We start from the raw sequence: 20,620 nt of genomic DNA on the forward strand, positions 1-20,620 counted from the left end.
AAGGAGAAACAAGAAAAGGCACAAGTGGAAAAAAGGGGAAAACTGATGACTGAACAGCCAATCAGAGAGCTCTGACTGGCCCCCACTCAACACACTGAGTGAGCTGAGCGGTCACTGATAAGGAGCGTCTGGAGTGATGGTGTCACTCGCTTGGCAGAGTTCCAGGTGACAGCAGATCAGTAGACAGTGTCAGTCCCCTCAGTCTGCTTCATCTATTAAGAAGCTCAGTCAAACAGCTAAAACTACAGCACACCACGTCCCACACTGTCCACCTGACAGACTCATCAACTGAAGGAGCCACATCTGGAGCTGCATGTTAGTTCACAGCTGACAGAACACACAGCTGAACTCTGTATCCTGAGCAGGAAGTGATGCACAACTGCTTAATGTCATGCAATGTGTTTTGCGTTCCCTCGGATGAAGAAATGGCCCTAATCAGTGTCACTGGTCTTACGCCGTACCATAGGGAAACAATGGTGCTGCTTTTCTAGTGACGTGACTCGGCGTGATCAGCCCTTAAGGCAGGTCATTTCTTTGCTATTCTTTGCATTTGGTGTTCATGCACATATCTAATCAGCCAATCATGTGGCAGCAAGTCAATGCTTGAAAGCATGCAGACATGGTGCAGAGGTTGAGCTGTGATCTAAGGGACTTTAGAATGAATTTTGGTGCCGGGGGGATGCTCTGAGTATCTGCTGAGCTTGAACTTCACCACAACAGTCAAGAGCATTTAGAGTTGATGGTGTGAACAGAAAACTTCCAGTGAGCTGCAGTTCTGTGGGCAAAAACACTTGTTAACGGGAGAGGTCAGAGGAGACTGGCCGGACTGGTTCAAGCTGACAGGAAGGCGACAGTAAATCAATAACACAGCATTACAACATTGCTATGCAGAGGAGCATCTCACGGTGCAGTAAGCTACAGCAGCAGAAGACTGCAGCAGGTTCCACTCGGTCAGCAGCAGCGTTTGCAGCTTCAGTGTGTTCACTGCTGCTGTGACCAACCACGTACTGCAACAGTTTTCAGCCTCTGTGGTTGTACAGAGGCTGAAAACTCTGATACCAAATGCCTTACGGACTTTTACAAATGGCATGCAATCATTTTTAGCTGCTAAACAAAAGGCGAAAGTGGCACAACAACACATAATGTGTTTTGAAGTTGAAAGCACTATTGGTATTTTTCCCAACTTGGCTTTGTTAGAAGAAAAAAAATCGAAGAATTCCACCTTATATTCATTTAGAGGTTGTGCTGGGTAATACAGAATTTTTTTTACTCTTTCGATCTGCTATGTTGATACTGGGATCATTGTAATAACTCATTACTCATTCCCTTGACAATAAAACACTGGGGTTGTTTAGGAGATTCTGTCATGATGGTACTGAAGTGTAAAATGGTTAAATATTAACCTTATTATTGTATAAAAGTCTAAACTGTGGGATTCTGACCACACAAATAACAGAGCGAACCTCAGTCAGACCACAGTGAAAGTTAAACATCTCGTCTCTGCTGTTCTGGGAGACTTTATGCATACAGTGCAGGAGCGAGGTGTGAGGGGAAACAGCGAAGCCTGGAGTCTGGAATGTGGCAGCTGGCTGGAGCTTCAGTCATTGATCAGAGCCAGGATCATGCTGGAGACACAGGAAGGAAAGATGTGTTACTACAGAGCTGAGCTTGGACAGACCAAGTACTCTCCAGCTGTAAGCTGCCGGATGAAGGCCTTCAACGTGTCTCTGTGTGTGTCAGTAAATGCTGTTGCTCTCACCTATACAAATAAATGAAGAAGCAGAGCAGGTGGTAACCCAGTTTAATCATGGCCTCCTTCATGTGGGACTTGAGCTGACCTCTGTTGTGGATCTCAGTGGGGTCAAACACGCCCATGTTTCCCATCGGAACCTTCACATACCTGCAGGAACAACAAGAGAGTGAATCCAGCACCCTGACTGGTGATCCTACTGAGGAAGACTAGAGGTGATGTAGGCCTGGGCAGTGCCACAGTATACCAGGGTATTTAGAATTCCAGAAGGTTTTTTTGTTTTTTTGCTCTCTGGTCTCTACTGGTGGAACAGGCAGCTGAGCTGAAAGACACAGTGACACCTAGTGGTGGGGGGAGAAGTTACAGGACCGTAAAGAGCAGGCCACCAGCAAGCAGAGAGAGACCGTGAGGAATAACGGCATGTTTTTACATCTAACTTGGTAAATTAAGGATTTATTTGGACTAAACCAGAACTGGTGATTGTTGGAGCAGTAGATTTACTAACTACATTACTAACAAGAGTAACCAAGTCAGTTTAGGTAAGTTTTACTTTGTTTCTGTGGAGTTTGTATGGTGTGTTTTATGATGAGACAATGAAGCCTCGGCAGTCTTCCGTGACCAGGAGAAAGTTGAAAAGGTGTACAGTTGTATTTCTCTGTTTTTTATTTTGTGGGTTTCAGTTGTGTATTTAGTAGAAATATTACATTCCAACCAAGCCTAATGTGATGCGGATATAATCTCCACAGTCTATAGTTTCCATTAACCCTTAAAATTGCACAAACTGAAATTGCTATATATAAAATATGTCTAATGGAAACAAATCAATTTAGAAATAACTCATTTATCACAAAAAAGTTTTTATGCTGGCATTAGGTGTTATTTCAGATGATTAGAAAAAGCCATATTTCACAAAACTGCAATGGAAACGAGGTTGCTTTGTGGTTAGCACTGTTGCCTCACAGCAAGAGGGTCCCTGGTTCGAATCCCGGTTGGAATGGGGTTTGGTCCGGGCAGGGGCCCTTCTGTGTGGAGTTTGTATGTTCTCCCTGTGTCTGCGTGGGTTCTCTCCAGGGTCTCCGGCTTCCTCCCACAGTCCAAAGACATGCAGCTCAGGTTAATTGGTGACTCTAAATTGCCCTTAGGTGTGACTGTGAGTGTGTATGGTTGTTCGTCTATATATGTCGGCCCTGCGATAGTCTGGCGAACTGTCCAGGGTGTACCCCGCCTTCCGCCCGATGACAGCTGGGATTGGCTCCAGCCCCCCCGCGACCCTTACGAGGACAAGCGGTTACAGAAAATGACTGACTGACTGACTGCAATGGAAACGCTGTTTGTCTTTTCTAGGTCACATGATGTTATGGCTATGTGCTTGTCAGTAGGAACTCATGATGCAGCAGGAACTACAATAGCTGTTATTGCATCGCATAACTCTTCAAAAGTTGAGTGGATCAGTGTGAGAGTACCTATAAATGTTCCAGGCTGCTACTGGCAGGTTGAGGAGGAAGATGAACCAGTGCATGGAGACCAACATCAGCATGGTGGAGAGACACTGGCCCACCATCTCTGGAATCACCCACTGGAAGGACATTGAAATCATAAATCATACATCAGAATACTGATGGACTAATAACACATCTACAAAAACAGATATCAAACACAACTTTAGCTAGTCAATTCACATCTGTGTTACTAATAAAGTCCATTATCACAAACAACAATTTGCCTCAGAGGGCTGTACAGCATACGACATCCCCCTACCCTTAGACTCTCACAGCTGATAAAGAAAGATTATCACAACTATTTTTTTATGGGTTCATGATATCTTGCAAAACTGCATTTTCCTCACATTTACAGATAATATTTGGAATACAGAAATCACACTGAATCTGAACAGCACATCAATATACAGAAACATGACCTGAAATTAATTATGTGGCAGATTTCAATAAAATATCAAGTAATGAGATTATCTCACGCAACTATCTGCTGAACGATGAGTAAATCAATACACAGCACGGCAGCAGGGTAAGCAAAGCACTCCAGACGTCCCTCTCCCCAGAAACACTTGTAGCCCTCCTGAGGGACCCTGAGGTGTTCCCAGGCCAGAGGGTCTGTCCCAGGGCCTCCTACCAGTTGGACATGCTTGGAACACCACTAGCGGAGGTGAGCAAGAGGGTCCCTGGTCTCAGGTTCGAAACCCAGTTGGAACGGGGTTCGGTCCGTGGGCGGGGGCCCTTCTGTGCAGAGTTTGCATGTTCTCCCTGTGACTGCGTGGGTTCTCTCCGGGGTCTCCGGCTTCCTCCCACAGTCCAAAGACATGCAGCTCAGGTTGATTGGTGACTCTTAATTGCCCTTAGGTTTAACTGCGAGCGTGTATGGTTGTCTGTCTATATGTGTCGGCCCTGCAATAGTCTGGCGACGTGTCCAGGGTGTACTCCACCTTCCACCCAATGACAGCTGGGATTGGCTCCATGACTGACTGACTGACTGACCTCTAGCAGGACGCCCCCAGGAGGATCCTGACCTGATACCTGAACCACATCAGCTGGCCCCTTTTTGATACTCTACTCCCCCTGGGAACATCATATTACAAAAAGTGAAACTGAAAGGCGTCAGATAGTGAGTGTATTTTATTTTTTATTTCTTTACTGGTTTATTCATGTTCTCCTTCTTCTGTGGTGCAACCGGAGTTTTACTTAATACTGCCCCCCAACCATGGATGAATTTTCCTGCATCAAATGCATAACTGCAATGTATTGTGGGTGATACAGAGCCCTGAAGTGACCATCATTGTTCATTCGGTCTCTCAGCCCTGTGAGTTGATCTCACCAGGTTCACGGCCCTTAAGGTGGCAGCAGAGATGTGGCAAGTGTGGAAGGGAAGTGAACGAGGGCACGCTTAATAACTTTTGGATCACAGGGCTTATTTTCTTTTAATAATGATAAACGATAGTTTGTGCTAGCATTGTGGAGGGAATTCCTATATGTTATAAGACTGTCCTGACAGATTAAATGAGACTCTACCTTTCTGGTTAAATGCCAGTTCCTTAAAATTTAGAGAAAGTACCAAGGCATTACGAATAAAAGGCTTTAGAAATAAATAAATAAATAAAAAGGAGTACAAATTTGTGAGGTATATTTAGAACCCAGACTAGCATGACTTACTTTGTTTAGCTTGGAGCAGCAGGCTCTGGCGTTGATGTAGTCACATTCTAGATCCGACAGTGTGATAATCTGAGCTGTAAGTCAAGGTGGCAGCCTGCTGAGAATCTAAACAAAGAAAATGTATTTTTCCTGTCGACACCCTCCTGCCCTGCTCTGATCAGCTGCAGCCAACTGCACCAAACAGCAGCATCTTACAGACAGGCTAAACAAAGTTATCATTGTTGGATTATTAAAGATGTGCGCAATTTATCAACTAGTTGATTAAACTTTGCTACCTTCAGTAGTCGGCACCAATCTCCATAACAGATAGCAACAATTAAAATGGCAGTTCTTCCAAAAAATTAATTGACTTTTTTTGGGGGGGGATCCTGATAGTATTTTTATTGTCACCATCATTGTTTGTATTTATTATAACTCATATTAATACTATTTTCATCATAATGCTATTGTTTTCTTGATTTTGGTTATGTTGACGAATTTAGTACTATTATTATTATTTTTATTTTATTGCTATTGTTATTATTATTATATTATCAGTATTTGAAGTACCAAGCTAAACTTCAATCAATGATTTCTAAAAATATAATATACTATTAGTTAAATGATAATGGTACTGAAAATGGCAATGGATGATAACAATAATATTATTCTAATAAATTATTGGTATAATAATAATGTTTATTATAAATGAATATTGATTTAATTAATTATTATTAATATTAATATTATAATCATGGTTATTATTATTGTTATCATTATTATTGCTGTTATTCCAAATATTATCTTCATCAGTACTACAATACATCATATAACACTAAATAATAAATACACCCCAGCAGCTCTCACCCTACTGTTATGCCATCATTTTTATTTCCCAATAGCCACATCCCCCATTTCCCTTCCCTTTCTTTTTTTTTTCTTCTCCTTCTCATCCTTTCTGGTTTCTTCTTGACCTTCTTACTCTTATTCTTATAAGCTACCCAATTAATTATTTTAATCTTCCTGTCTTCCTGACTCTCCTGTCACACTCCCACCCCCTCCATATTCCTCTTCCATGTTTACAACAATAATGAAAAGAAAAATAAACAAAAGAAGGGGATGATAATAACTGAAAAAGGAAAAAAATTAAATAAAAAAATTTCAAAACTCCTTGGAAAAGCCATTATCCACATGAACAAAGCCCCTCCTGTCGGGTCTGGGAGTCATTCTAGATGGGTGATGGATTACTAGGTGACTCTCTTAGGCCAGCTCCCTCCCCAGGGTCTGAGGAAGGTGTCACCACTACAATAACAAAAATGAACGAACGTCACAATAACTTGGGAAAGACAGATGGAAGGAGGGGAAGGGGTTGGGGACAGAGAAAAAGTGTTTCCCCCTTTTTTCCCCCTCTCTCTTCTCTTTTCTTTCTTCCTCTTCTTCACTCTCTCTCTCTTCTTTCTCTTGGAGTGTTTTGATATCCATTCATTTTTTTACCTATTACTTTTTTTTCCTCCATAATTGTTCCTACTAAGCTTATTTCCCTTCTGCACTCTCTCCCTAGATTTAACACTTCCCCTCTAAGTTATCTCCTAAATCACTTACTATTTACAGACACGCACGCACATGCACACACTCTCAATCACTCACTCACTCACTCTCTCTCTCACACACACACACACACACACACACACACACACACACATACATACAGCCTTTCAACACCCTCAACATCATATGTGATAGTATATCCTTGGTTCCTGCTTGTTTTGTTTTCTTTTTTGTTGTTTGCTAGTAATTTTTTTCCTGTCTTTGCCATCCTAGGTGTATACAGGTAATATCATGTTTTCCACATAATTTTGTCTTTGTCATGTCTTCACCTGTTCTGTAGTGTACCGCATCACTAAATAAAAATAAAAAAGAATTATCATTGTTATAATTGCATTCATGCATTGTCCAAAACCCTTTGAAACCTGGACCTCCATCACTTTTCTTGTGCTGCTTTCAGACGCCTTTTACAGGTGTTTTAATCTTTGAACCTTGAGCAAATTGGTGTGGTCTCTCTCAAAAACTTGGAAAAAGGCAATGAGCAACTTGGTAAGAAATGTTCCACTTATTTTAAGAAATTTGTAGACTGAAGAAATTATTAAAAAAATAAAAATAAAAATAGGGAAAAACTATAATTATCAAAATTACATATGAAATTATGTTACAGAATTCTAATAATTTCTTAAGCACTTTGTCCAGGTAATTTCCTTGTTTTGCTTTGTTATTTTATTACTAATAACTGGTAATCTTCTTATACTTTTTACTAATTTCTTGCAAATTCTTTGGTCATATCTTCTTCCTTTGCCAATGGCCTTCTTCCCATGTTTTTAAGAAAATAAATGGATTTGCTCAGATTCAAAGGGTCACCTTTTATTAAGCCTTAGAGCCGGCTTTAATATTAGACAAACTCATATCACCCTGCGCACAAAATGCACTTTCAAAATCAAGCTTTAAAAAATAGTTTTACATTAATATGATTTCTATGATTTTCTTTGAATAAATGCTGTAACAGTCCTAATTATAAATATCAAATATTCATATATTTGGGGAATTTTAACCCTTTAAACATCAGGTTTTTGTCATGATGCCACCATGTTTTTAATATATTACATGCAAAGTAGATTTTTTTATGATCACAGCCTGGGATACATCAATGATTAGCAGCAACATTGATTTTTATACAATATTATTTTTTGCGCTCTGCAAACAAAATGTGCTTTTCAAAATCGGGCTATTAAAATTATTATACATTATTATTGTCTACTTTCACTTAGGTTTTTTTCAGCCCTAATCATAAATATTAAATATTCATTAATTTCCAGACTGTTTCCACAGTGTATTTGAAACTTATTGTGAGAACTGAGCTGGAAATTCCAAGATTAAACAAAAATACACATCTTGCCAAAATGTATGCCATATGCATGATCACAGACAAAACTATCAAAAAACTAAGAATGACAAGTGCGTAAAAAGCGCCAAACAGTCTCTAAATAACTCAAATGCCTCTAAGCAGAGTTAAGTGAGTTGTTGTCATGTTTTGTAGGATAATCTGCATAAAATCTCGATAAAGTGCCACACATTTCAGCCGCATTAAGAAGAAGATTTGGATATTTAAAGACGTATACGTTTTTAGAGTGGTCTCTTACCTTTGACTAGTCGACTACTCTAAGTTTAAACTTCCGTATAGACGAGTTAGTGGTTAGAGACATCCTCAGTGATGATGAGACATTTGTTTGAAAGCCGTCAGTTTAGCAGAAACACTGATGCTAATTTGCACAGTAACTTTACAGCAGACACGGATTCCAAACATATTTCTAGCTGGATCAGTGACAGACGCAGGTAGCAGGATAGAGAAACATTTTCGGAATCTCTCTCTATTCTTATTTTGATTTTGAACTTTCCATCTAACTTTCAGTTGTGTTTCTACGTACCAGTGATCACACCCTGTCCTGCTGTTGAACAAGTCGTCGCGAGCCTGTCACTGACCGTTGGAACAAGGCGGCTAACCGGTTAGCTAGTTAGCATGAGTGAAGCGTCACTAACAAACAGAAGGGAATGCACAGCAGCTTCCGGTCAGCTGGCCGCTTTACCGAAAAACCTCCAGAGCCGGCAGAAAACACACAGCGTTAGCCGAAAAGGATACAAAGTACACCGAGAGGAAAATAAGTGCACAGCAGTCCACAAGTGACAGAATGAACACTGCCGCTTCCATTTTTCTTCTTCCGTCAGTGATTTGTTTCTATTTCCGGCCTGTTTTCCTGTGTGAGTAGCTGCAGAGGCGGTGATGTTACTGCAGTGCTGCCCCCTTGCGGACTGGAGGGAAGCTGCTGACAGCACAGCCACAACCACAGGAACTACATTGAATCACATCCTGTGAAATGACTTTTTACTAACTCAAGATGAAATAATATCATCTTTAAATTAGGCTAAGTACATTTTTCAGAGTGCTCAGGGCAGCGTCGTAATTAGGCCTTGCCATCAGAGGCTTCAGCCCCAAATCATGTTTGTACATTATTTTATGTGGTTGTTGAGTCATATGTATCTAGGGACGGGTATTGCAAATTAGCTTTGGCTAATGCTGTGGTGTGTGCTGTGGCATCAGTTTTATGCTATTTACTTGTCCCAATACAAATTAACATGAAATAAATGAATTCATCCAACTGACCCTGAAGCTTGAATCCACTTCTTCTTCTTCTTCTTAAGTGCAGTCTGGAGGAGTTCCTGCAGTTCGAAACTTCTTGGGCACTTTTTTAAGGTTTGTCCACCAGTCCTGCTGCTGCAAAGTCCCTTACATGCTGATCTGTCGAACAGGTGGGAGACTGGGATAAGTAATGCCAGCAGGCTCAGCCCTGAGTCTGTGTGTGTGTGTTTGTGTTGATGGAGTTTGTTTACTGTAGGTGACAGGTTAGGTGTCCCGTAATCATATTTTGGATCAGCTCATGCACAACAACAAATATGAAAAACAAACCAGCTGCTTCTACAGAACAGTTAGTCACTGAGTTGTCACTCAGACAGAAGTGGGCAGGGCTGCATGGAAGAATATGAGAATAGACGACTATGAAGGAGGAAGCAAGAGGGAATTTTCTCTGAGTCTGGTAACAATGCTTGAAAAGGCGGGTATCATTGCTGGAGGTGGAAAACTGCAGAGATGACAGTGGGAGAGGAGAGGAGGAGAGATTAGAAAACACAGAAGGACAGCAAGGAAGACAGCAGAGGACAGCAGCATGACCTGGGTCACACCTGTAATCTATTTGCACATCACACTTTTCCTTTTTCCTCTGGAGATGGGACATGCGAGTGAACAGGACAGCAGAGTGCTGGAGGCTACAGCCCCAGGAGACATCATCATTGGAGGAATCTTTCCAGTTCATGAAGGTGTGGACAAAGACAAAGACAACAGCTCCTTTGCACCTCACTTACAGCCATGCATCAGGTGAGATCATTCCACCCAATGCAATGAATGTCATTCAGTCAGTTTCATTTTTTTCACCTCAGGTATGTATTTACCTCTTTTTTTTCACCTGGATTCTTTGGGTGCAATTATTCAAGCTCCCCAAACTTCTACTTTGAGCTTCAAGAATCTTACGAAGAGAGTTTAGTTCTGTGAGCAGATAAAATAATCTGATATTCAGTATTCATCAGTGGCTGAAGTAATCAGTGCCTTTACTAAATGAAAGCAGAAATTGCACAATTTAAAAATATTGCATAAGAAAAAAAGTGCAATTTCCTACATTCACAACTCTACAAAATTAAAAATACAGAAACCAAACGTAAGTATTAAAAGTATAAACAATAAAGTAAACATGACAATATTAAGGGTTAAAATAAGAGACACAGCAGGACTAATGTGAAATAAAGTTGCAACACACGTTGCATTAAGGACATACAATTCTTTCAAACAAATCAAATGCAATTCAAAGCACTTTAATGTTCGATGGGTGGGTGGGGGGGGACTAAACAGATTTTTAGTTTACGTTTAAAAGTATTAATATTTTGATACAGTTGACAGAGAATATAATTAATATGACAAAGTCAAGGGAAGATATGATCAACCTTTGAAACCTGGGCAAATTGGCTTGATTTCTTTAAAAAAAAACAGAGGAAAGAGGCAATGAGCAACTAAAAAAAAAACACAGTCCGAAAAGTATCTAGAAAATTATCTAAAAACAAACAAACAAAAAATGACCTTAAAAGAGCTCTAATAATGTTAAATTATTCAAATGTATTTTTTCCGTAACATAATTTTAAGTACATAATCATAAGAATTAAATATATAGTTTTGTCTCTAGTTTTCTTATTAATATTAAATTATCCCCCATAATTTTCAGGTCATTTTCTTGTTTCCTTTTCCTAATTTTTTTTGCAATTTGTGTGATGCTAAGCTGCACCTTTCCATGTTTTTGAAAGAAATCCAACTAATTAAACCAATTTTCTCAAGAGGTTTAAATGCTAGTAAAAGGCATCTGAACCCAGCATATGAAAAGTGATGTAGATCCAGGTGTTAAAGGTCAGGTTAAAAGTGTATTTACAGATTCTTCTTTAGAGCTCTCTGTGCATCATTACCATCAGGTTGACTAAGAGAACTCCACAATTTGGGGCAACAGTAACTGAAAGTTTAAGCTATGTGCAGTGGGGCAGCTGTGGCTCAGGAGGCAGAGCGGGTCAACCACTAACTGGAAGGTCCATGGCTTGATCGCCATCCCTCCAGTCAACATGTCACATCAACACCTAGCAAGATACTGAGCCCCAAAATGCCCCTGATGGCTCTTCCATCAGTGTGTGAGTGTGTGGTAGCCTGCACCACCAGTGTATGAATGAGTGTGTGAATGTGACACAGTGTAAAAGCGCTGTGGTCAAACAACTAGAAAAGCCCTGTGCGAGTCTATTCATAAAACTGATTATTTTTCATACACGTTTTGCTTGTAAAATAAAAAAAGAGTAGTATCACCCATAACAGCTTAAAAGAATTTGAGTTAAAAAAAAACAAACAATGCTTTTATTTATTCTTGCACACAAGATATATACACACACAAGTTCTCCAGTCTGTCTTATGTGTGCTACATTGTTTCTTTGTGGATGACACTGTACTGTTCCCTCAGGTTTGAGGAGAGAGGCCTGGTGAAGGTGCTGGCTATGATCAGTGCTATAGAGATGATGAATAAATCCCCTTTGCTGGCCGATGCTAACATCACTCTGGGTTACCGCATCCTGGACTCATGCTCTGATGTCAGCACAGCTCTGAGAGTCACTGCAGACTTCATCCAGCGGGTCGAATGCCACGCTGAAAGCAACACCTGCAGCCAGCCGGTCATGGCTGTTGTCGGAGCCTCTTACTCTGAAATGTCTATTGCCATCGCCAGGCAACTGACTCTCAAGATGATTCCTCAAGTAAGTAAAGAGAAACAAGAAAATGCTGTAGACTCAGTGAGGGCGTGGGTGGGAGTCTACTATCTGTGGCAGGACTGATTGACACAGCATGAGCTGCTACAAAGAACTGAGATAGCACAACTGGTTTGCTTTGGCAGCCAATAAATATCACCCAGCTCTTTAATAACTCTTTGTTTGCTGATGCATGAATGATTGCGTGTTTATAAAGGATGGGACAGTTCCAAGGTAGGCGAGGGACTACAGATAAACAGGTACACATATAGATATGTGGAACTTCTTTAGTTGGGGCAGTAAACACAGAAGGAAATACCTCTTTGTATTATAACATTTATTGTCTTATTGGACCTGAAATTTAACATCAGTGTAGGTTTTGAAGTGTATTACAAAATCTTGTCAAACAGTTGTGGGGCCCTGTGATGAAGTATACAGTTAGAAACTATATGCATTTTTTTGGTATTAACATGGTAACATAGAAAATGAAGAGCTTCAATAGTCATATAGGGTAGGATTGCTAAAGTAAAAAAGTAAAATCATTAGCATGTTATTTTTTTCTGTCTAACTGGTAGGCTGTATCAGTGTTTACAAGTCAGAATTGTACTTTAGGAGAAAAGGTACACTCAACCACTCAAATACAAACTATGGCACAACCACATATACTTTAATATATGCATGTAACATGTATACTATCACAAACTACATTTACTTATGTCCATATTACTATTGTTATTATTACAGTAATTGTTGTTATTATTATTATTGCTTTGCACCTCTCCCTTTCTCTCTCACTCTCTTACCCTGTTCCTCAGTGTGTCATTTTTTCACATATGGAATACAGTAATTTTATTACAGTATTACGTATATTACATGGTTACATAACCCGTTCTCACTCCAAACTCGGGACGTCACAGGTTGACTAGGCAAGGATACCTTAAATATCACATGTTGACATGGAAGGTCATTGACCAACTGTCACTAGGTGATGACTTCAGAGTGAGACTGTGTTGGTTTTAATGTTTTGGCTGATCAGTGTATATGTTATATGTATATATTAATAAGATAGTGTATGCATGTGACCATAATAATTAAAAGTGTATAATAATAGAAGCAGTATGACTATTATAACAGCAGTAGTAGTCAGCGTCAGGCAAGACCTCATCTCATCAGCGTAACCATGATTCAGGTGCAGCCACTATCTTAAGTCTACTCTTCGGTTGTAAGTTGCAACTCCAGACCTCAGCAGAGATGTGACTGTATCATTATTGCAGATTCAGGTTTGGTTTTCTATAATATGTTACAGCCATAGTTTAGGTCTAATGACTGATCAGGCTGACCATTATTACAGACCTGTGGATGTTGTGGCTTATAGTTAGCAGTCTTACCTCTTGGCCACCAGATCCCTACAAGTTCATAATTTGGATGTAGTTGGCCATTCAACTGAAAATCACAAATCCGTTTTCATTCTCCAGATCAGTTATTCATCAACTGCTGTCATTCTGAGTGATAAGAACCGCTTCCCCGCCTTCTTGCGGACCATCCCTAATGACGAGAATCAGACAGCTGCTATGGCCAGCCTGCTCAGCGCCTATGGCTGGAATTGGGTGGGAGTCGTTACCATGGATGGAAATTATGGTCTCTCAGCTCTTGACCACTTTGTGTCCCAGGCTACTGAGAAGGGGATCTGTGTGGCCTTCAAATCAATCCTACCTCAGTCTGTAACCAGTCAGGATGTTGCCACTGCTATCAAGCACACTGCCACAACCATCCTCAACAATGCCAAGGTAAAGGTGGTTGTGTCCTTTGCCAGGCCGACTCTCATGATGCACCTGTACCAGGAGCTTAAGGATCAGATGCTGAGAATGGGTCACAACATGGAGTCAATGAGAAGAGTGTGGGTGGCCAGTGACAGCTGGTCCTCCTCCAGCTCTGTGATAAAACACACAACTCTGGAGGACATTGGACACATTGTGGGCTTCACTTTTAAAAGTGGAGACCTGTCATCATTTAATGAGTACCTGAGCAGACTGGAGGCAGCTGGACATGACTACACAGGGAATAATACCTTCATGCAGGAGTTCTACAGACAGCTGAGTGCCAGGAAAGGTTCTGGAGATGATGAGCTGGCGTCTGAAGGTGTGAAGGCCCTCAAAGGACACACTGATGCCGACACTGTGTTCACCGTTGAGATGGCTGTGAGTGCCATCGCTCAGGCTGTGGCATCGATCTGCAGGAGCAGAGACTGCAAAACACCAGGCGCAGTGCAACCCTGGGAGGTATTTACATATATGAGTGTGTGTTTGCATGTGTATGCTTTATGAATGGGTGATATATTGAATATTCTTGGGTTATCGCAGCTTGTTCCACGTGCGATATATAAAATGACCATATTGCGAACATTGGGTATAAATTGTCATGCAGCTTTCATCAGCCAACAGCATTTCGGTGCCCTTGCTCTCTCCTAAAGATCTGCCTCCCACAGATACACACAAAAAGCAGGGCTTTTGCAGCGCTCCAGATCATTACTATTTTGTTTCATTTTGCAACCATGGAGCACTACTGCAATTTGCAAATACTATAAATCTATGAACTGGAGAGCTATTAGTTTGTTTCCAGCTTACAGAGAATAAATCAACAGGTTTAACAGCTTAATGGCTTCATGCTCCACTGACCAACTTTCAGAGGAATGAATGGGCTCCACCTCCATGTGTTTACTTTATACACCAATGGTTCATAGCTATAATAGTTGTCATTATTCATCAGTGGATTAGTCACGTCATTCACTGTCAGAAATACATGCGAATGGCTATATAAAAAGAAGGTCTTCCGAGTCTGACAGCAAGGTACAGTGGTGAAAATATTATGAATATAGTGGACAATTAAATTGATGTTGAATTTTTAGATGGCTAAAATCTGTTGTGTGGCTGACCCCTCCACAACAGTTCATTGCTTAGATTCAGTGTCAGTACTCCAGCCTGCATACAAGATCCAAACTATCCCTTTAGTATGTCACAATCATTGTGATAATATGTCAATGATGACAGAATACAATGCAGCACCTAAAGGTTAAGGACTGAGGATGGGGACTGAGTGCAATTAACTGATGGTCCTCTTAAGTTTAGTCATGTGTAGAGTAAATACCAAACAGCATGTCCCAACCAGTAGTGTGGTTTCATTGAGTGTCCTGATATGTGTCATGTTCTGTAGGTGCTGAAAGCTCTGCGGATGAAGGGGTTTAAACTGAGAGAAAAGAGCTATGAGTTTGACAGCAGCGGAGACATCAACCTGGGCTATGATGTGACGATGTGGAGGTCAGATGGAGGGAACATCCATGTCCATGATATTGTTGCTGAGTATCACCCACACAGCAACAACTTCACCCTCACCAACCACATCACTACCCAACAACTGCGGGACCTGAAGGTGGGCCCTTATTTAGCTCTGTTGATGTATACACACATATACACACACACACAAAATGAAGAGAGTGTTCAAAAAAAACATTTGGACTGAAGCAATAATAAAGAAAAAGGAATTCAGTTTTAATATCTAATATATCCAGTATGGGAATTAATGTAGAGCAGTGATACTCAACTTATGGTCTGTGGGCCAAATCTGGCCCCCGACAGGGTGCTGGTTGACCCTCCCAACCATTTTTTAATTCACAATAAAAATAATGTGATTCTCACTGGGAATTATTTTTGTACTTTTGTTATATGGTGCCAGTGTGCATTATAAAGCATCAAAATAGAGTTTGTTATCAAAAAAGGTGCCAGTGGAGGATCCCCCGCACCCCATGACAGGTTGTAGCTAAGTGCCTAATCCTAAAATCTTAGAAATGTCCTGAAAATGTGGTAATGGGCTAAGATTCAAGGAACATTCCTCAACAACCTAAAATCTTTGAAACATCCTTATATCCAAGAAATGCCATAAAATTCTTGAAATGTCCTAAAATCTTACAAACATTTTAAAATCCTTAAAATATCCTGAAATCCTGAGAAAATCTGAGAAACATGCTATAAACGTAGGAATTTCCCAAACTCATGTGCTGAAGAAATGTGCTGAAGTCTTAGAAAGGTGCTAAAATCCTAGAAATGTCTCAAAATCCTGGAAAAATGCAAATGTCCTACAAATGTACTTAAATCATACAAATATGCTATAATCCTAGAAAAGTCCTAAAATCCTAAAAACATGATTGGGGCTGCTGCGACTGGCCCCTGGCCTCCTGTCATTTTGCAAAAGTGGCCCCCAAGCAAAGCAAGCTGAGTATCCCTGTTGTCCAGAAAGAAATAGTAAAAATAGTAAAATAGTAAAAATACACTGAATCTGATTTAAAAAAAAACAAGTCAAAGTCAAAACCAATCAAATAAAAAATGATGGTTTCTCCCTGCTTTCCTCAGCACATCATCTCTAAATGCTCCAACAGCTGCGTCCCTGGAGAGTTCAAGAAAACGGCTGAGGGCCAACACACCTGTTGTTATGAGTGCATCAACTGTACTGAGAACTACTACTCTAACAACACAGGCAAGACAGAATCCTCATACACACACTCACTGCAGAGATTTACACACACAGTATAATAACCATGCTCTGGTTATTCTGGGTCCCAGGCCTGGATGAGGCCCACCCATGGATCTGCCTCTCCTTTGTGTGACACCATTAACTCTCAAATGACTGCCAACAACAACTCAAATGTGACCTCACAACCCTCATCTGACATTAACATGCGAATGCCTCTTTATGAGAGAATAAACATCTTTGACTAGTTGTGTCCCTGCTTATCCTCATTCCATTCTGATGCTCATAATTAAACCCAGCTAAGCAGGTCAGGCTTGGCCTTCTCTTTGCACAGAATCAAATCTTGGTGAGCCTGCGTGTGACTGTTTTCCTGTGTACCTGTACCTGTGCAGATATGGACCAGTGTCTGAGCTGTGACACAAACAGCGAGTGGTCTCCCGAAGGCTCCTCCAGCTGCTTCCCCAAAACCCTGCTCTTCTTCTCCTGGCAGAATGGCTTCGCTGTGGTGCTGCTGACCTTTGCCGCGCTGGGCATCGTCTTGATTTTGCTGGTGTCCGCTCTGTTTCTACATCAGCGTCACACTCCTGTTGTGAAGGCTGCCGGGGGTCCCCTGAGCCAGATCATCCTCTTCTCTTTGGTCATCAGTTACATCAGCGCCATGCTGTTTGTAGGCCGGCCTAACAGCCTCCAGTGCAAGGCTCGACAGGTTCTTTTTGGTATCAGCTTCACTCTGTGTGTCTCCTGCATCCTTGTGAAGACTCTGCAGATCCTGCTGGCCTTCCAGTTCAACCCGGAGCTGCAGGAGGTTCTGCGGAGGCTCTACCAGCCTTACGTCATCATAAGCATTTGTGTGGCCTTACAGGCAGCTACCTGCATCTGCTGGCTGGTCCTCAAAAGCCCCTTTAATCATATAATCATGCATCCCACTACTCTGCTGGAGGACTGTCACGAGGGCTCATATTTGGCCTTCGGGGTTATGTTGGGCTACATAGCTGTTCTAGCTTTTGTGTGTTTCCTTTGTGCCTTCAAAGGACGCAAACTGCCACAGCATTACAACGAGGCAAAGTTCATCACCTTCAGCATGCTGCTCTACCTCATCTCCTGGCTGCTCTTTGTCCCCGTCTATGTCACCACCTCAGGAGTGTACCTGCCAGCTGTGGAGATGGTGGTCATTCTTATCTCCAACTATGGCGTCCTCAGCTGTCATTTCTTCCCAAAGTGCTATGTCATCCTTTTTAAGAAGGAGCAAAACACCAAGAGTGCTTTTAGGAAGAATCTCTATGAATACTCCAACAAAACCACAGAGGTTGTCTCTGTGTCTGCAGTGACAAACTGTAGAGATAGGAGCAGCTGCACCAGTTTGCGCAGAGGCTCAGTCATAAGACACTGCCTCAGGAGAACCAACAGCATATAAGTTGTTGTTATGTGAAGACAGTTCTCAGAGATTCAGATATCGGGATTGATCAGGTACTGTGGAGAGACTTTGCCAGTTGGATTGTGGTTCTTAAAAGTGAGTGTTTTTTTGCACTGTTTTGGCCTCATGAGTACTTACATTTTCATTTGAATTGCTCCGTGCTTCTATATTTTATTGCCTGTTAATTTATTTTTTGAGGTGTCTGTAATGTTGAGTTTTCATTATAAAGGTTGTACATTAACAAGATCTGAGCCTCAATTTCTGTGTTTCCAGAAGTAAAAAGTCAGACATGTTTTCTGTAATGTTCCATTTGTCTGTAAAACAATGGATATCCTAAAATCAAGCCCACATTAAAAAAATGGTTTCAACATATTAAGAGATTTAGAATTTTTTTTTTAAATCTATGGCAAGATGTCCAGGAAACAAAGGAAAAAAAGATAGGGAAAAGCTATATTTTGATAATGATCATAACTAAATATTGAAAATTCTATTACTTTTCCAGGTCATTTTCTTGTTTTGTTTTTTTTAAATGTTTTTTTAATATACAGCAGACAGCTGTATGTCTAATCAGTGTCTGCTCTGGTTCTTGGTGTGTTTGCTGAGTGTGTGCCATGGGGTCAGGAACGTCGCAGTGATGGCAGCAGTGATGTTCTTTGTGTTGTGGCTTCAGAACTGAACTGTTGCCATTTTCAAACATGGTGAAGAAAGATTCATGTTTTGAAAGGCACCACTTTCTGAAGTACTGATCCCATTCCAACTTCAATCGTATCTGTGTGACAATGAGTCACTTCTTTGTGTGATTCTGCTGAAGTCTGAAGACGTTTAAGAATGAGGAAGAACTAACAAAACCTGCACGACACAAAGACAAGAATACCCATCACTTAAGTCAATAGTCAATGGTACACACGTATCCCTTTTAAAAGATCAGTGCTGCCAATTTACAAACACAGTTTAATTCAGTTGCTGTGGGATCTGACTTTGCAGATAGTTTTAATTATATTAGATGCATAAGATGTACATTTATTCATTTACCCTCTGATACAGCGGATGGAGATCAGTGGGATTTTTTTGTGCTGATGAAAACACTGAAACATTACATCGTCCACTGAGCAAACCTGCGGAAGCTGCAGGCGAAACGTGTTGCTCGCTCTGAATAAAGTCACAGTAAAGTCCTTCAGTGTGCCATGGTCGATTTTGGTTTTTCACTTCATATATTCCTGCTACCAACCAGCACCTGACGATCACTGAAACATTGCATTTGAAAAATTCAACAGTACCACGTCATATCAAAACAGTGTGCTTGTCCTGTAAAGCAATATTTATGCTAGGCAGAGGATGAGCCTTTTGTCATTCTTAAAATGCAAGACCTATTTTTTCCCAGCGTTGCTGTGTCTGGGAAACCTCGCTCAGCCCCTGAGACCCCGCCCAGATAAGCGGATGCAAATTAATGGATGGTCATGAAGATTATTTAATCACATCATGCAGGCATAAAACAAAACAGTTATTTAATCCTTTATCAACTGGGTTAACATCATTTTTCTTGTGCTGCGTTCAGGCACATTTCACAAGCATTTACAGCTCTGAAACCCAAGGAAACTGGTTTGATTTCTTTTGAAAACACGGGGGGAAATGGCAATGAGCAACTTGGCAAGAAATGTCCTGCAATCTGAAGAAAATAACGTGAAAATTAGCTGTATGCGATTATTAAATATGATCAAAAACTAAAGATAATTGTCCAGAAAACTATATTCATAATTCTAATTATTATATATTTAAATTTATGTTACAGAAAAAATAGAATTTTTTTATTTTAATTTATATTTCTCTTAAGGTTATTTTGTTGTTGGTGGTGTTTTTACTTTCCTTTTATGTTGCTTAATTTCCGGTAATTTCCTTGAGACTTTTTACTAATTTCATGCTAATGTTTGGGCCATTTCTTGTTAAATAGCCTGTTGCCTTCTTTCTGTGCTTGAAAGAAGTCAAGTAAATTTGCTCAAATTTCAAAGGTTTAATGAGGTGCTTCATAGACATAGACATTCAAATGACATTTAAGTCAATGAATCCATTTCATTTTCTTTGCATGAAATGAATGGTGGTCAGCGTGTTGAGAGGGTAAACAGCCTGAGGTGCTGCTTGTCATCAAGTTTCATCCACTGTGAAAGTCCCCAGCTCAACTTGTCAGTCTGGTTGTGCAATCAAAAAGTAAGAAGACAGAAAGGGAGAGGGAGACAACTTTAAATATTAGATGGCAGCCCAGCTTGCCTTTGGAACAATCTCCTACTCTCTGTTAGATCAGCCTTTCTCTAAGCTCTTTAAAACTCCAAACCGACCTTTATTCTTTAGCGTTTGTGTCCACTGGAATTTTGCTCTCCTGTTAATTCAGTTGACTGTTATAGTTGTACCTATATTTTACATTCACATTCTTTTATTTCTTATATATTTTGGTGTTCTTTTACAACTGTAAAGCACTTTGGTCAACTAATTAAAATGTTTTTTTATGTATTAGTAAACTTAGATTTAAACTTAATCTAAACCCTTTTCTGTTTGTGAACAACCTGGTTCTCTTAATAGGTGTGTGTTCATAAAAAGAATGCTGCACTGTAACAGGATATCAATGAGCTGACATTCCACAGCTGGATAATCTCTTGTCACTCATACTAAGGCTATAATTATGTTTCACAATAAACAGCCTGACAGAGAGTCCTGCTGTTTGGTCTGAGATGTAGAGATGTCAGAAGTTGGTCGCACAACATCCTAAAATGCTTTATGACCTCTTTTTAATACACAATACTTTACTGTAAGTACTATCTTATCTTAGTGTATATGCTTATTTCGCATTCATTCAATAAAAATGAATGAGTCACATAA

At 40.4% G+C, this 20,620-nt stretch overlaps 2 protein-coding genes and 1 long non-coding RNA gene across 5 annotated transcripts in view; 1 reads left to right on the forward strand and 2 right to left on the reverse strand.

Moving 5' to 3' along the window:
• The window catches only part of cnih4 (cornichon family member 4), a 10,281-nt gene extending 1,567 nt beyond the window's left edge, over positions 1-8,714 (reverse strand). Inside the window, exons 1-5 of the mRNA XM_042489473.2 lie at positions 8,582-8,714; positions 4,915-4,983; positions 3,214-3,326; positions 1,760-1,900; positions 1-1,625 (exon numbers count right to left, since the gene is read on the reverse strand). The exon at positions 1-1,625 is cut by the window's left edge and continues 1,567 nt beyond it. Of these exons, the coding sequence (XP_042345407.1) occupies positions 1,598-1,625; positions 1,760-1,900; positions 3,214-3,326; positions 4,915-4,983; positions 8,582-8,650 (420 nt within the window). The 5' untranslated portion in view covers positions 8,651-8,714 and the 3' untranslated portion in view covers positions 1-1,597. The remainder of the gene's footprint in view (positions 1,626-1,759; positions 1,901-3,213; positions 3,327-4,914; positions 4,984-8,581) is intronic.
• LOC148188178 (uncharacterized) lies at positions 5,840-8,570 on the reverse strand. The gene is made up of 2 exons (XR_015778075.1): positions 8,085-8,570; positions 5,840-6,195 (listed from the first exon to the last, which is right to left on the reverse strand). It is a non-coding gene; the product is annotated as an uncharacterized LOC148188178 (long non-coding RNA).
• Positions 8,715-8,793: 79 nt separating the features above from the next.
• gprc6a (G protein-coupled receptor, class C, group 6, member A) lies at positions 8,794-20,620 on the forward strand. 3 transcript variants are annotated; one of them, XM_088084938.1, is made up of 8 exons: positions 8,794-8,940; positions 9,142-9,193; positions 9,723-9,871; positions 11,538-11,826; positions 13,293-14,096; positions 15,028-15,243; positions 16,221-16,344; positions 16,731-20,620. In XM_088084938.1, exons 3-8 carry the CDS (start codon positions 9,723-9,725, stop codon positions 17,750-17,752), a joined length of 2,604 nt encoding a protein of 867 aa, XP_087941064.1. In that variant the 5' UTR covers positions 8,794-8,940; positions 9,142-9,193; the 3' UTR covers positions 17,753-20,620. The 3 variants fall into 3 exon arrangements, with proteins under 3 accessions (XP_087941064.1, XP_042346173.2, XP_042346172.2); XM_042490239.2 differs by having other exon boundaries at positions 9,147-9,193; XM_042490238.2 differs by lacking the exons at positions 8,794-8,940; positions 9,142-9,193 and having other exon boundaries at positions 9,349-9,871.

This window comes from Plectropomus leopardus, chromosome 11 (genome assembly GCF_026936395.1).
Source record: "Plectropomus leopardus strain MGB_pleo_1.0 chromosome 11, ASM2693639v1, whole genome shotgun sequence".
NCBI classification, from domain to species: Eukaryota; Metazoa; Chordata; class Actinopteri; order Perciformes; family Serranidae; genus Plectropomus; species Plectropomus leopardus.

What these genes read in the sequence shown, in the direction of transcription:
- gprc6a (XM_042490238.2), top strand. Translation starts at nt 9,663, where the DNA reads ATGACCTGGGTCACACCTGTAATCTATTTGCACATCACACTTTTCCTT. An exon ending in CACTTACAGCCATGCATCAG is followed by an intron (nt 9,872 to 11,537) that starts GTGAGATCATTC and finishes CTGTTCCCTCAG; the next exon opens with GTTTGAGGAGAGAGGCCTGG. An exon ending in CTACTACTCTAACAACACAG is followed by an intron (nt 16,345 to 16,730) that starts GCAAGACAGAAT and finishes GTACCTGTGCAG; the next exon opens with ATATGGACCAGTGTCTGAGC.